This window comes from Motacilla alba, chromosome 1A (assembly GCF_015832195.1).
Source record: "Motacilla alba alba isolate MOTALB_02 chromosome 1A, Motacilla_alba_V1.0_pri, whole genome shotgun sequence".
Lineage (NCBI taxonomy): Eukaryota > Metazoa > Chordata > Aves > Passeriformes > Motacillidae > Motacilla > Motacilla alba.
In genome coordinates, this window is record NC_052031.1 from 58,231,491 (window position 1) to 58,247,046 (window position 15,556).

General features: G+C 45.8%; 1 protein-coding gene across 1 annotated transcript in view; it reads left to right on the forward strand.

Moving 5' to 3' along the window:
* The first annotated feature begins 831 nt into the window (after positions 1-831).
* The window catches only part of AKR1D1 (aldo-keto reductase family 1 member D1), a 34,885-nt gene continuing 20,160 nt past the window's right edge, over positions 832-15,556 (forward strand). Inside the window, exon 1 of the mRNA XM_038154036.1 lies at positions 832-1,182. Within this exon, the coding sequence (XP_038009964.1) occupies positions 1,090-1,182 (93 nt within the window). The 5' untranslated portion in view covers positions 832-1,089. The remainder of the gene's footprint in view (positions 1,183-15,556) is intronic.

Below are 15,556 nucleotides of genomic sequence, written 5' to 3' on the forward strand. Positions count from 1 at the left end.
ACTTATCATGATGGATCCATTAACCCCTCTTGGAGTTGCATAACCTGATGAACTATTACCATGCACAGAAAGCCAAGTAGGGTATTAGAAGAGATAAACTGCCAGGCAAAGACCATTGTTATGGCTCAGGAGTAATGTTCCCTGAGGGCTTAATACAGGTTGATCTAGGAAGGCATAAAAGACCATGCACTTCCAGATCAAATGAGGAGAACTTAGCATAGATGTCACAAAGCAGGTGGCTCAGAGTGGTGTAAAAGCATGGCCCCAAGTGTTTTATGAGGACCAGAAAAGACAGTAAGAGCTGTGTGATGAATTTCATAAAGGATATTGTCTCCTTCTGGGCTATCAGCATTAGGAAATACATACATTTTTTACACTGTGGAGCAGAACCAGACCGTGAGGAACTTGAGTCCATTCACTGTAATTTGGGACTCGCATTGAGGCAGAGAAACTATTCCATAGTCTGGGATTTCCTTCCTTCCTTCCCTCCTTGCCTCTACAGTGGTGGGTTTCAACCACTGGAATGGAGCGGTGGAAACCGTTCCACACCTCTGTGGGGAAATTTCCAAGACCTGCCACCCCAAACCACGGGAAGCCGGTGCCCTGCTGCCGGCAGCTCCGGGTAGGGCAGCCCGCGAGGGCTCCCTGGCCCCTGGGCAGCAACGCCCTAAGCCGCTCAAGGCGCTGGTGGCCCACGGGCGCGCCTTGAGGCTAGCACGGAGCAGCCCTTCCCGTGCGCGCAGCCCCCGCCGGAGCCCCCCGCGGGGGTCGCGGCGGGGCCGTCACCGCGCGGGGCGGTGCGCGGGGAGCCGGTGGCCGCGGGGCCGGGGCGGGGCCGGGGCGGTGCGCGGCGGGGCGCGGTGCAGGGCAGCCGCGGGCACACGTGGCTCAGCCCCCCAAAAAGGCGCTCCCCGGCGGCGGGAGAGGGCAGTTCGTCCCTCGGTCCCCCCAGAGCCACCGCCGGTCCGCTCCGTCCAGCCGTCGGTGGGTGCCGGTACCAGGAGCCGCCGCTGCGTTGTTTGCGAAGAGGCGGCTCCCGCCCCCTGCGGAATCAGCCCCAGGTCCAGGGCTGCCCTACCTGCCGGCACGATGAACCTCACCGCCGAGAGCCACCGCATTCCGCTGAGCGACGGCAACAGCATCCCGCTCCTGGGACTGGGCACCTACGCTGACCCGCAGAAAGTAAGTCCGGGGGTGCCAGGATGCTCCGCGCCGCGGGCGGGGGCAGGTGCCGGCTGCCCTCGCAGCAGCCCCCCGAGCCGCGGCTACCCTCCTCCTTTCCTCCCGTCCCGGCTACTTCTCTCTTTGCTCCTTTCCCCGTGCGAAGTTAAATACCCAGCTCTACCATGAGCAGCGCGGGCAGTGCGCGGCTCGCAAATGAGGAAAAGGTGGGAAGAAATAAGAAAAAAATCCCGCCTAGCTTGCGGTGTGAGGCAGCTTCCACTGTCGCCCACTGCCCGGCGCCGCTGGGCGCACGGGTAGGGGCGCGGGGGACCTGCATTCGGGATGGTGCCGTGCAATGCCTGGGTCGGGAAGGGATGGGACCCCCGGCAAAGGCGGCCGGGATCCCTCGGCCCCCCGGAGTCAGGAGGAACGGTGCCGTCATCTCCCCTGCCTAGACCCCTGCGACGAGCGTAGATAAGATGAGGGATTTCGGACCGCCTTGCGGCTGCCCCCGACACTTTCCAAGTAATGTTCCTGAAACAAAGACCCAAATTCCTGCATCCTGATTCCTGCGGCTCCCACAGCTGACTGCCAGCGGCCAAACCACTCTGAAATATTCTGCATCCTTCGGTTTTGCGCCGGGCAGGCATCCCATCTGACCGTGCCGGTCGGCTGCACCCGTGGAGGATGGGGAAGCACACCTGATGCTTCTCCCCTCTGCGGACCTGGGAGCGCAAAGGCAATTCAGTAGCCGCTGCCTTTCAAAGCTCTCCTAAACTGCCTGATCTTTCATCAGTTCTCTTTTTTGTTTGTTTGAAGAGTTGGAAAAGAGGCACCGTGGCCAGAGCCCTTCTCTTGTAATAGCTGCGATGCAATGTGTGTGTATGACTCCACAGATCACAAGGTATCTAAAAGTACCTTTGTAAAGAAAACTCTTGATTAAAGCCATTTACCAACCACTAAATGTACCATGGTACATCAATAACGGTGTGGAATTTTCAACAAACACTACTGCAGGCAATGCATGAGTGATGCAGAAAGGGTGCAAGACGTCCACAGGGCTGCAGATCTCACCGGTTAACGATGCTGGTTTACATGGGGAGAATCAATAGGAATTAATGACATTAGAGCCCGGGCATCGTCCCCCACATCTCTAAACTTTCAGGAGATATTTTCAGCTAGTGCATTCTTTGAATAATGGTTAGTGAAACAAAATTAAGGTCTCTAACAGTTTTGATATAGCAAAGCAGAATGTTGCATAATTCAGTGTCAAAATAGCTCTGAGTGAACTTGAAGCATCTTATTCCAGACTTGAACCATCTTATTCCATCATGCCCCCAACCCTCAAGTTGCAATTTTTGCCCTAGTTTTAAGAAAAATGCAGCTGCCAGCACAAGAGCTCCTACCCTGCTGCACTTCCTGCCTGCAGCCCGGACAAGCCGTGGCCCAATACGGTGGCATCAGGCAGGGAGTCCAGAGTGGCAAGTAACCTGAGGGAGCTGAGAGGGGAGTTGGATGGGATTGCCCTTGCAGAGGCAGCTTCTCAGCACTGCTGTTACCCTGCTAAGAATTCATTCTGCAGGAATTCAGCTGTCCCAAAATCAACAGAGCAACAGATCTGCTTCTTCTCCCCTCATCCTGCAAAATCCTGACGGTTCCTTCCTTTGCCCTCCCGTGGTGTGTGAAGTGCACAGCGAGCCTTTGCATGGAGCTCAATGAGCCAAAATGAATAATTTTTAGGTAGGGCTGGTTTTCAGCAGAATCAGCCCCAGGTAGTGGCTTTTTTGCTTTTTGCACATATGTCCCTTGTTTTCTGCTAACAAAAGGTAGGGAGGACAGGATAATGCAGGCAGGGCAGGCATTGCTGGGGCAACTCCAATTTAGAGCAATTGAAGCCACTGTGTAACTGTACCCTCAGTGGGGATGAGTGCACATATCCAGCCATCCTTTCTCCTTCCCCCTGAATTTGTAGGAGTTTGATTTTCTGAGCTTTCTCCTTCTACACGATAAACATGTTAGAAAGTTATGAAGTTATGAGTGGGAGGAGGAGCTGAGGAGAGGTAGAGAAAATAGCCATGATAAGGCACTTGCCACAGTCTCATTTTCACAGAAGACCAGGTGAAACAATGTGTGTTTATCTGGCGGAGCTGGGCTGGGTCTTTACGCGCGGATTAGGACTGCTATTTGAGTCAAAGAACTTGTCACACAGAGCAGCTGGGGAAACGCAGCGGCAGCAGTGTGCTGTGGGATTTGTTGCAGAATTGTGCTGCTGGTCAGTGATGGGGCAGGATGTTTAAATAGGTCACGGCTTAAAATTTGCCCGTTTCAAAAAGGCTGCTTTGCTGATAAGGGGGGTGGGAGTGGGGGCTTCTGTCAACTCCTTGCTGTGGCAGCGGAGTGCTACTTGGCTGGGACAAGCTGCTTTGCCGAGTGCTGACTTGTGCCTGTTGCAACTTCCAACGGGATGCCTGGCGAGGTGTCTGTTCCTCCTGCCTCAACAGCTGAAAGGCTTTGCGGCAACCCAGGACCGTTTCAAGGTTTATCTTGAGGAGTGAGGCTATAAACTAGCGCTGACACGTTTCCCTTAAAATGCTTAGCTGTAGCCTTTTGTAGCTGAATTGCTCAAGAAGCAGCATCTGAGCCACCCATTCTCCAGCGGTGGGGGCAGGCAGCTTGTGGTAGCGACAGCTCAAGCCAGCCCCAGCACTCTATTTCTGCTCATGAGTCAGATCCCTGCAACTTCTAGCTATTTTGTGCTTTAATATAAAATACAGAGCCATTCATTTGTCAGATTATTCATCTTGCTCTTGGAGGCAGGTTTTTGATTTAAGCTGTTTTGTTTTGATTTTTTTTTTTTCCCCAAAGGTTATTCACCCTGGCACCTCCATGTCAGAGCAACTTGTCCAAAACAAATCTGTTTTCTTAGTGTCAGGCTGTAGCCCAGAAGCTCATAATGAGCCTGGAGTTTTCTTCCTGAAGTGCAGGAATGTGCTCGCTGGTTAAGCCAACCAGGCAGATCTAGTTAGCCATGGAACAGGGAAATCTGCTTCTCCAGCAGTCAGTTAGAAGAAAACAAAGGCAGGAGGCCAGCTTTCACGTTTTAGGCTTTGTCTGCATAAACTGAACAGCAGTGTCTTCAAAACTGAAATGTGTCAGCAGCTTGCCTTGCTCATCTTAAATAACTTAATTGTTCTCCCAAAGACAACTTTGGGAGATAAGTCATGCTTCTCTGGTTGTGAAACACTCAACAAAAAAATATACCTTTTGACAGAAAGTCCCCCTGTATAAGTTCACTGACTCAAAGTAGTACATGACGCAACAGGAGCAGAGCTGGACCACTGTAGAAAAGGTCTGTTCTATAATCAGACTAATTTAAATTGAATGCTCTTTCCCCCTAGATGTAAGAGAGCCTTTCTTCTGACTGGGTAGAGGTTGGGATGACAATTCAGCTAATTCTTTGAGACTGAAATTCTCTGAGGCTGGGGGTTTCTTTTCACTTTACTCTCCTACCACAGCAAGAAAGTACAATGAATCCATTAGCTATCAGTTCGTCTGCTAACAGGAAGGAGTCTTCACTAGATCACAGAGTAGAATTAGCCATAAACTTGGGCTATTTATCAAGAGAAGCACATAAAAATTTTTGACAGGTTTAATTCATATTTCCTGTCCTTATTGAAAATAAAGGAATGTAATAATTGCATAACTACTAAGCTTAATTTTCTTTTGCAGGCAGATTTCAGTGTTTTGAAGTTGGTTTTGCATTCTCCTTCATGCAAGGAAGGAAATGTATGATTTGTATTAGATTTTTACCTACGTAAAAAAATTAGGCTGTTAATCCTACCAAAGATGGACAAAAATGAAAAAGTGGAAATCTCAGTCACTGACTCCTCCCCCTGCTCTTTCTTCCCTTCCCCAAATACTCCTTCTCCTCATGGGTTTGGGTGGGAACCACAGTGGGAACTGTGAATCAGGGCTACCAATACACTCCAGACAGATTTAAAATTTGAGGCCAGTTCTACCTCTGTTTGGCTCTGTGGATCCTTCTGGCAAAGCCCTGCAAGAGCAGGAGTGGCTCTGCCAAGGCTCCAGCCGATGCACTGTGTCCAGCTCCCCCTCCCTGAGGGCCCCCAAGCCGTTGACCCAATTCTCCAGGGTATTAAATAGATGGGTGGGAGGAGGGAGAGGGCAGTCCCACAGGGGAGGGTGGTAGACCAGAACAGGCCCCTGGATGAGCCCCTGAAATTGCCCTGTGCTACAGCAGAACCAGACCAGTCCATGGCATGCTCCCACCACCTCCCAGCACAGCCCATTGAGTGGTACTGGTACCCATATAGAAGCAGATGAAGTGTGGGGACGAGCAGTCTTAGAGCGGAAAGGTGCTAAAAACACTCCTAAATCCTGGAAATCCTATGCCTCGTTAAAATTGCACTTATGCCTGCTTCACTTCATAACTCATCCCTGTCAACACAGCTAAGATCATCAGTCCAGTGTCTCCACATAAATACTCGCTGTTTCCCTGGAAGGTCAAGGGGCCTTGGCCACAACTCCTCTCCTGCCTTCCTGTTTTGACTGAGGGAGGACAGGGCTTGGAGAGAAGGTTGTAGCAACCGCACTGTACACAGGCGCTGCTTCTGAAACATAAGGTTGGGCAAAGTGCTCAAGAATAGCACTGGGTGAGGGGTTTTGGCAAGTTGCAACTTAGCTAAAAATGAGGTTCTGAGGTAGCCAAATCCATTCATAAATTGGAAGCAGTTTTGTGGAATAGTTTCAGGCAAAACAAATGGCAAAGCATTTCATTTTGGGCACTGGCAGTACAAGCTGAGGAATCAAAGAATTATTAAAACACTTGGAGGTAGCAGTTGCCTTTCCCTGAATAGCCTGCTGGTAAGAGAATCCACATGGGCGGTGGGAAACCAGATTCAGTCCTCCTCTCAGCCTCTGGGGATATCAGACAGCTCAGGGAAATAACGTGATTGTGGGGTAGGTGATAGCTAGAGAAAGGCAAGAAGAAACATGCACAGGCTGGAGCAGAAGGAGCACCCTGCCCATGGGAAAGCACACTGCCCACCAGCCCCACAGCCCTGGATGCTGAAGAACTTGGTATGGCATCCAGCCAGGAGGAAGAGAGACCCATTTCCCCAAATCTTTAACTACCACAAAGTAACCCTTGTGAGTGCCCAGACAGTCTGGGTTTTGTTTAAGAAGAAATTGCTGGTTTGAATCAGGGAGAGGAAAAGTTCATCCAGGGCTCCCAGATCCAGTCTGAGTGACCAAGTTAAAAAAATCTGGTTTGGATAAGTAAAAACACTGTTTTGGCACTCTGAATTACTTCTTACACCCAAGAAGCTGAACAGAGTAATTTTTCATTGTACAGGTCTAACAGCTTCTAATGCTCTCATAGGAGCATATATGCCAAGAAGTTCCTCGCGCAAGGATGTGCAGGCACAAACTTTTTCAATCACTCTCAATGGTGCTGGCTGCACCCCTGCTGCAGGCTGCCTGCCTTTGGAGCTGTCATAGGCTGCTATTAAGTCAAAAGAGATAAGAAGTGATTTTGTCCCCATGATGGAATCTGGATCTCTGAGCTGCAGTAAGGGAGGAATTACACACAACTTAATTACCCCCTGTTTTCCTCCTAGAAAGCCACCACTGGCTTCTGAAACAGGATTGTCTGGAGACAGCAATGATTTCAGGTGACTTGTAAAGAAAGTCACCTGGCCTGACCCAAAGCTACAAAATGAATCATGTATTGAACGTTCCTGGGTGAAGTTACATTACAGACACTGTTGAGCTTAAAGGCTTCAGCTTCTTGATTTCTTACCTGTAAATTTACTCTGACTCAAACAACTGTCTTCCTCCTGAGGTAAACTTGGCTTCTGGATTTTTTCTCGAAAGAGATGAGAGAGGCAGTGACAAGAGCAGGAACTGTTCTAACATACAAGTGTTCTTACAGCCTTATCCAATTTCCCATGACATGCTATTAAAATAAATATGTAAAGAAAATACCTTGGTCCTCTTAATGTAAATGATTACACATGAATATGTGTTTGAACTCAGCAAGTATTGAGTATGAAGTTAGCTCTCTAATGAAGTGATCTTTATGAACCCACATGAAATTACCAGAAATGTAGGCCAGGGAATTATTTTTTTCAGAGGTAAAATATTGGGATTTGAACAGAGCTGGGGGACTCAGTTGGGATATTTGGCTACAAAAATTCTTATTTATGCTTAGAACTTAAGAAGTAAATAAAATTCCTGAAATAAAATAATTTTTTTAAAGGTTATTGGGTTATATCCCCTAACCAGCATTTCCAAAAGACATTGTGTCCATTCACATTCCCTTTTGGTAACCACCACTGGCTTTCTCAAGCTCTTTGTTTTTTAAGCAGCAATATTACTTCATGCAGTACTAGTTCTTCTTGTCTTCAGGGAGCGCTTTGGAGCGGTGCAGCTACGGCTGGTCAACATGTAGCAACATGAGGTCTCTCAGGGTTGGGATTTTCTGAGGTGTTTCAGAGGGTAGCCTCATGCTCCCTCAGTCTCTGAGGATATCCTAAAATCCTACGTCCAAGTGGAGATTTGTACACTTGAGTCAGGGGTTAAAGGAAGGAGACACATTACTGCAGCCCAGAAAGACAATTGTGCCTGATCTGCTACATGTGCTGAAGGGCTTCTTGCCTGCCTGTTAGTAAAATCTTAGCCTAACTTCACACTGAACAATATTTATCCTGAAACCCAATATCTGCAGCCAGATCGCTCATGGAGTCGTGACTCAGTTAGTTTCGTGCTTGAAGGACTAAGCCATACTGAGGCAATTCTGCTTGCACAGACTGCAGATGGCATACCTTTCCTTTGGTGGCTGGTATCCTGGTGTTGAGTGATGCCCTCATTGATTAATTGCTCAGATTTTATTCCTTAACTAAGCCAGTTACTGGCAAGACCCAGTTGCCAAGAACAGATAAAGGCAGGATTTCTTGATATTTGGTGCCCAGATGCCTTGAGGAGGTGCAGCAGCGGGCATCAGCTTTTAGCAGGCAACAGACCAACTTGACTCTTGGGCAAGAGCTTGTGTGAGGAGTTAAGAAGCTGCAATGATTGCCTTAATTCAACCTTGCTGTTTGCTACAGAGGTGGCAAATATTCCAGGGAATAAGTGGTTTCACACATGAAAGAGTGCTTTCACAGATCAAGCTCCTTATAACAAAGAGGTGAGGGTACACACTAGAAGGTTGAACTAAATCAAAAGGGTCTCAAAACAAGTTCTGATTTCATTGATGACTTTTGCTAAAAAGCTTTCTGTTGTGTGACATTTTAAAATTCCCTTTTTATATGCTCAAGTGGCAGGTTTACTACCTGTGATTTATCTTGCGTTCTCCTTTTTTCCTCAACTGTACAACTTTTCTGTTCTGCCACTGGAGCAGTCTTCCTCCATTTCTTAAACACTTCCTTCTTCATGTTTAGCCTTGACCTCTCCTCCTCTGCCTGTGACCGCCTCTTGATGCCTCAGCTCCTGCTAGCTCCCTGTTATCTTGTGTTATACAATGGAACATTTTTGGCTTGCATAAATGCAAGATTGCATCTTTATCTCATTAAGAAAGGAAACCTAAGTAATATAATTAGAAAAGTCACATAATTAGAAGAGGTAGATGCCTTATTTCCTGAAATGAAGCAGACTCAGAAACTCCTAGCTTTTGCATAAGAACTGTACTTAAACCAGATTTTAAATTTGGATTTGATAAAATGACTTACCACACTCTGTCAATCTGGAGGAAAGATTCTTGCACACAACTTTTTTTTGAGACACAAGCTTTGTTCTTAATACTTTGATTTGCACCAAACCCATGGTTCTAAGACATTGTTGAATTTGCAAAATGCCCTTTTACCTCCATGTATCTTCTCTGATGAAATCTCTCTGGTTCTTCATTTCCATGAAACCTGAAGCTTAGTAGAAAATAAATTGATAGTATTACCAATCTCTACTTTGTGCTAATGGCTTCTGTTTCCAGTTGTGAACACAATTAGTGTCTAATCATGTGTACCAGATTAAAAGCTGTGTTTACTGTAGTGGTTAACATGTAAAATTCCTAATGAGGAAGAGCCCAGCCCTGTAGATGAGTGTGAATGAAAGACTAACTTTCTAGCTACAAAGTTCATTAACCAAGGGAGGTCTTCTGAGTAATGGACACAAAATTGCTGGTCTTGGAAAATGGTGAATTTTTTAGTTTGCTGTAAGGAGCAGATTGTGGTCAGGACAACTTCTTCCCCTCTCTCCCCGGCCACCCCAGTGTGCCTAAAACAAAAACCCTTCTTCTTAAAATTATAGTACCTCTAACCTATGATGACATCTCAGCTGCTACATGAAAACATTTTCAGACTGCTCCAGGACCAAGAGAGGTATCCCCACACAGAGGCAAGGACTTGCACTAATGAATCCATTGATAGCCAGATAATTGCCTGGCCCTGTGCTGTGATGCCTGCCTCATCCAAGCAGAGGGGCTGGCTCTTGCAGCCACCCTGGCACCGTATCATTTGGCTCCCAAACACAGTACCAACACGTGCAGACTTGGACACGGCAGGAGCGCTCCACAGGAAAATGCTCTCAGAACAAGAGGGCCATTAGAAGGTGACAGCTTTGTCTGGGAGTCAGGACAGCTTTTGGATGGTGGATATCAGGTACCAGCATGACCCACCAAACTACGTGTCTGTCTATAACACAGGGTAGAATTGTGTTTAATCAGTCCAGATCCAAAACTAATAGAGGGTTAATCCAGATAAGCTTTTAGGACAGTAGCACTACTCAAAACCAGTCACCAGGGATTCTTCTTTGAAAAGTAACCAAACAGAAAACAGACCTTTTCCATTCCATAGCTGCATGCTGCAGTGACAAGCACTAGCTGTTTCAATATACCCCTCTTCCAAAAACTACAAAGTTAGCTGTTACTAGCGCAATAATACTAAGCCAAATATTGACACCCAAAAAATAGTACTTTTATTCTTCTCTTTTCCTATGGCTTTCTAAATATGCTGGGGGTTTTTTTAAGTCTGCTCAAAAGCCACAGGGAAAGTCTATCTACCTAAATAAAAGTTAGGAAGATTGTTTTACAGAAGATGAGACAGGGAATCACTGGCTTTGTTGAAGAGGGGAAAAACTGAACCCCTACGAGTGAGTAATCGGGATTACCACAACTGAAAGATACGCTTTTTGGCAAGAACATTTAGAGCCCAATTTTCCAGGCAAAGCTCCATTTTTAAAATGTCCCTGACCGACTCCATAACGTTACACATGGCTGTGCACTCTTTTGTGTCCCTGATTCCCCACAGTTCTCCAAAAAACAGTGTAAGCATGTTCTTGCAGCTCATGTGGGAAGCTAACATCTGGATTGTCTTTTTGGTTGACCTAGGAGGCCAGATTTGTCAAAACTTGAAAGCACTGTGTAGAAAATGCCTCTCTAGGCTTCGAAGCCAACTCTTGTTGGTTCAGCTAACTAGGTGGTGGAATTCCCCAAGTTTTACATTTGCCTTTGCAAACACTTCTTCGAACTGGCGCCAGAAACCTCTCCCCTTTAACTCTAGGGAATGAAGCAGAAAAGCTACTGGCAGCCTTTTCTTCTCCTTTATTGCACAAGCCAATGCTTTATCTTCCACTTGTACCTCATGCATCCCTTTGATTGCATTGCTTGTCTGAAGGGTATTTTGATAGCACCCACCCTCCCAGATAGATCCATGCTTTCCAGGGCCAGGCAGCTGGCTCTCATGTCCTCCAGCTCTTCAGGAAACATTCCCAGTCCACCCCCCTAGCACTGTGAGCACAGGGATGCAGGTGTGCACATCATGTTCTTGGTTTGCTTTAATCCTCTAGCTGCCAGCAGAAAGGTATGGCAGCTCTTTAGCTTCACCTTGCATTAACTGACTTTGTGTTGAGTGAAAAGTTGCAGAGTTCCTAAAACTGAGGATTCTGCAATCAAGTGTTAAAAATAACTCCAGCACCCTCTGCCAGCTACAATAATAAGCCTTTCCCGAAGACAACTTTGGCTAAATCCTAGAATAACTATGTCACAAGAATTCTAGAAATGCTAAATCTGCAGTTATGCAATCTAATTTCTGTTGTATGGACAAACCCCATGCTTCAGGCCCCTGATAGAGCATCAAGTTAGAGGAGAAAGGCACCCCTTTTCCACATTCATTCATGGTATGACACAAAGCCACAAGTGACACCATTCTCCCCATCTTCTCTGCAATTATTTGCTGTCCTCCACCTCCCAAGGCTTCACAGTGCATAACATAAAGTTCTGGGCCAGCACAGCAGCCTGTGGCTCTTATCTGTGTTCTCTGTCTCCATTCCCAGCTCTACCTGCTTTTGCAGAGAACCCTTTGCTGGGTTTTGCTTCCTGGATGGTGCCTGCCAATGCTTCCGGAGGATGAAAGCCAGATTTTCCTGTGTACGAGAGAGAGGGATGTGCTGGCGGTTGCATTTTCCAAGAAAGAGGTGTACAGTACAGCTTCTCTTTTACAAGATTAAACAATTCTAAGAATGTACCCTTGTGTGGCTCATATCCTCTGGCTTTGTAAACTCAACCTGTGCTTTCCTGCAGGGCCTTCAGTACACATGCTTTCTATGCTCTGTTCCTAACATCTTAAGCCAATCCTTTTTGCCAGTTTGTCCAGAAAACAGGCAAATGGAAATAAGCAACTGGGCTTCTAGAAACTTGCATAAGAATCTGTGTGTGAGCGCTGAGCTCTGATGAAGGAGGCTCTGAGCCCAGGAATGTACCTACTTTCTCCTTCCTGTATTTAGCTGACTAAGATTCCTAAACAGCGGCTCCACATCCTAAATTACAGGTTTGGACTGGAGCACTTGGCCCATGGCTTGGATATCTTGTGTAATTCTGCTGCAGCTAAACTCAGATTTTTCCAGAAGATGGCCCTGTGTCTCCTAACACTTCAGGCTTTTCCCGCCAGGATCATTATACCCAGCTAAGAGACTGCAAAGCACTGCACTAAACAGGTGAGATGCTCAGGACTAAGATAAAGGGCTTCTTCCCTGAAGTGCAGCTTCCTCTGCTCTCATGTGCTGCTGATACTCTGTAAAGCTGCTCCTGTAAAATAGGGCAGAGCAGAATCTGGGAGCCTGAGTCAGACTGTTTTCCTTTACCATACTCACTAATAAAGAATAAATGACAATACTGATGTTAAGACATAAAAGCAATGACTAGAGTAGCAGTTCACATGGTTTTGCAAGATTATAATCTACTGCCAGTGTGTCCTGTTAGCTTTGTCTTTGGAGATAACCCTCATAATCAGCTGGAAAGCCAATGGAAATTGCTGACCAGAAAAAGATGCTATAGAAAAAGCAAAAGAATTGGAGGGCAGCTGAACTGCGACACTAAATAACAGTAATAAGACAACCACTAACACTGCTGAGCAAATACTGTTCTGCTTGAGTGGGAAGAGAAAAACTCATGGGTATGCCTGCACAAAAATATTCTCCTGTGGCTTGGTCATATGCACTCACCAAAGAAATTGAAGCTGAACCATTTGCTACGGTAGGGAGAATAGTTTTTGACAAAATGGGATGTGACAGAAGGTGTCTGGAATAAACATTAAAAATTAGGGAAGTTTATGGCCTCAGAGGAAAAAGAGAGCAGACCCTTTCAGACAGACAGAACTGATGAAGCACATTGCTTTTTCAGACTCACGGAAAGCGGTAACTGGCCAGTTGGCTACTTCATCTGTGGGGAAGGGACCAAATTGCTGCTTCCTTTCTTTCAGTGAAGGTGCATATCTGAGTCTATTGGATTTATTTATCATGGAGCCTGAAGGAAACAGATACCAGTTAAATCTGTCATGCATGATGGTAAATCAGCTGGTTTACAAGCTATAGATTGATAGAGGGAATAACTGTGTCTCTTGTTTCGTTAAAGTTTATGATCTTAAAAAAAACACAGATGCTATTGAAGAAATTTATTAGTGATTGAGCAAGTCCTCCTAGTCAACCAAACAGTTATTCTTTTATCATAAAATGTGCAATAAATTTAATATGGCTCTTTGGCACAAATTAGTGACTGTCTGCAAAAGCACTGAAGATAAATATCTGACTTACAGTGCACAAGTGGTTATAAAACTCCTGTTCTAAAACAAGTCCTTGATCAAAGTAGCATAGCTGCAAGGCACGCTGATTAAAAGCTGAAACATTAATTATGGCGAAGGGTCAAGAAGACCTCTTATCTACGAATAAATAAAAAGTAATAAAGAAGCAGAGATTTGTCTTAAGGCCAAAGCTAGAGAGTCCTGAATTACTACTAACAAAGCACAAAGGTTTATGACACAGAGACATTTTAGTACCTCATCTAGTATTTGTACTACTCTAAAAGTGAGCCCTGCTCATTCAGGAGGTGCAAGAATAAAGCCCTGTCTGGAGTGAGCAGGCAGCACAGGCAGCTGCGTTTTAGGTAATGTACTAAGTGAGTATAACCTTCAGGAAGGAGGGGGAAGAGGTTTGGGGTTCTGAGTAGAATAAGGTGGTTGCCCATGGCCAAACAGCCTGGAAAGTGCTGTTCCATCAGCTGCTATGATTAGTGGTGCCAACCCTTATACAACGTAGACGTATCACAAATTCCTATCCGCACTTAAATAAAAGCTGGTGTTCAGTTAGTAACCTTTGATCTGGTCACTACTGAAGACCAATGAAAGACAGAAGAATTTGAAACACCTCAGGCTGAGCAGCAAAGTAGAGGGGAAAGATCCAGGTTTGTGCCTTCTCTGATGGAAAGATGGATGAGCAGTGGTGGTTTGAGTCACCCAACTTTGGTACAGTCTGTCAGGAAACAATGGAATAAGATACGACACCTAAAGCAACACTTCTAAAAAGTGGCAATACCACAACACGACTAGCCTGTGCAACTCATCAGCACAGTTTACCACAGCCCATTACTGCAGGATTTGGAAGGATTAAATATGTGAAATTCCAGAAATGATAGTTTCTCCATTAGAATGAAAATAAACATATGGTATAAAGTTTCCAGACTCACAGATGTCTCAGACCTTCAGCTGGGATGGTTCAATAGAGGCAATATTTTCCAAAAACTATTCCCTAGATTGCTTTGCATTTTTATATGAAGCACCTTAGACCAGAATCTGTCAGAACTAATATACCACATCAGATGAAATGGACTAGTGCAATAAAAACATACATATATAATGTAAACCCATCTCCGGCCATTGGTAATCAAGACCTGATCCAAAAAAAGCCACCCTGAGCCCCTAAAGAATAAGGTTATTCCTTGAGATGGAGGAGTCTTTCAAAAGATTATTTGTACAGATGTAAGTCCCATATAAAAAAAATTAAGACATACACAGAAGTTCAGCTCTAACACAAGTCAACTGATTCAGCCAAAAGCAGATGCAGTAACTGCAAGCATTTTCCTCTATTCTACCCTCCATCGATGTCTGAAACTGTGCTCTTCCCTGACCTGTGAGACTCTACCTTTCCTCACCTTCTGCTTTTCTTACTGACCAAACTGGCCCTGGTGACTGAGAAAAGATGCAACCCAACAATCAACATTTCCTTGCCTGGTAGAGTTTGGTTTACAGCATCAGGAAACAACAGGGAACTGTGTTTGTGCAATCTCTCAAGAGTGTGAAGAGGGGAAATTCCAGTACTGGGTTCATATACCATTTTCAGTCTCTTCAAGAAATGGAAAAAAAAATATTTTTTTTTCCAAAATCTATATTATGGTAATGCATCATTGTCCTCTAAATGCTCTGCATTCATACACTTGAATGGTAAAAGTCAAACAGACTAAAGAAATCCAGAAGACACATTGTTTACAAAATCACACTTCAGAGAGAAAAAACACTGATAACACTTTTGGAAATATACTTGTCTTTCAGATAACTAATAATCACTTAGGCTTGAGCTCCCCAGACCTTTCAGCTGAGCCCTGTTACTCTGTGCCAGTCAGCCGGAGCTTTGCAACAGCGGCTCCAACCGCGTGCGGCTCGTTGCTGGGGCAGAGGTCTGAGGTTACTGTCATCAGTCACCTCAGGCTTGTAATACTCATGTCAGAGCTTTCATCCTGATGGCTCTCTCAAATCCTCTCCTGCAGGTTCAGGCAGGGACAAAGCAGAGAACATGTTGGAGGTTGTCATTGCTCCATGCCTGGCACTTCTGTAACGCTGCCCGGCATGCCCCAAGTGAAAAGTAGCCATTGAGTGTGCCTGAAAAGCTGGTAGCTGCCACGGTCTTCATTACATCCCACTAACAACCAGGAAAGGGCCCTGCCAGGGCCCGAGCATGCTTTTGGGAGGCTTCCACAATGAAAGCAGCAAAGCACTGAAACAAGTGTTACATTGTCTTCTTCAATTAAGCACACAGTATTGCATCATCACTGCTG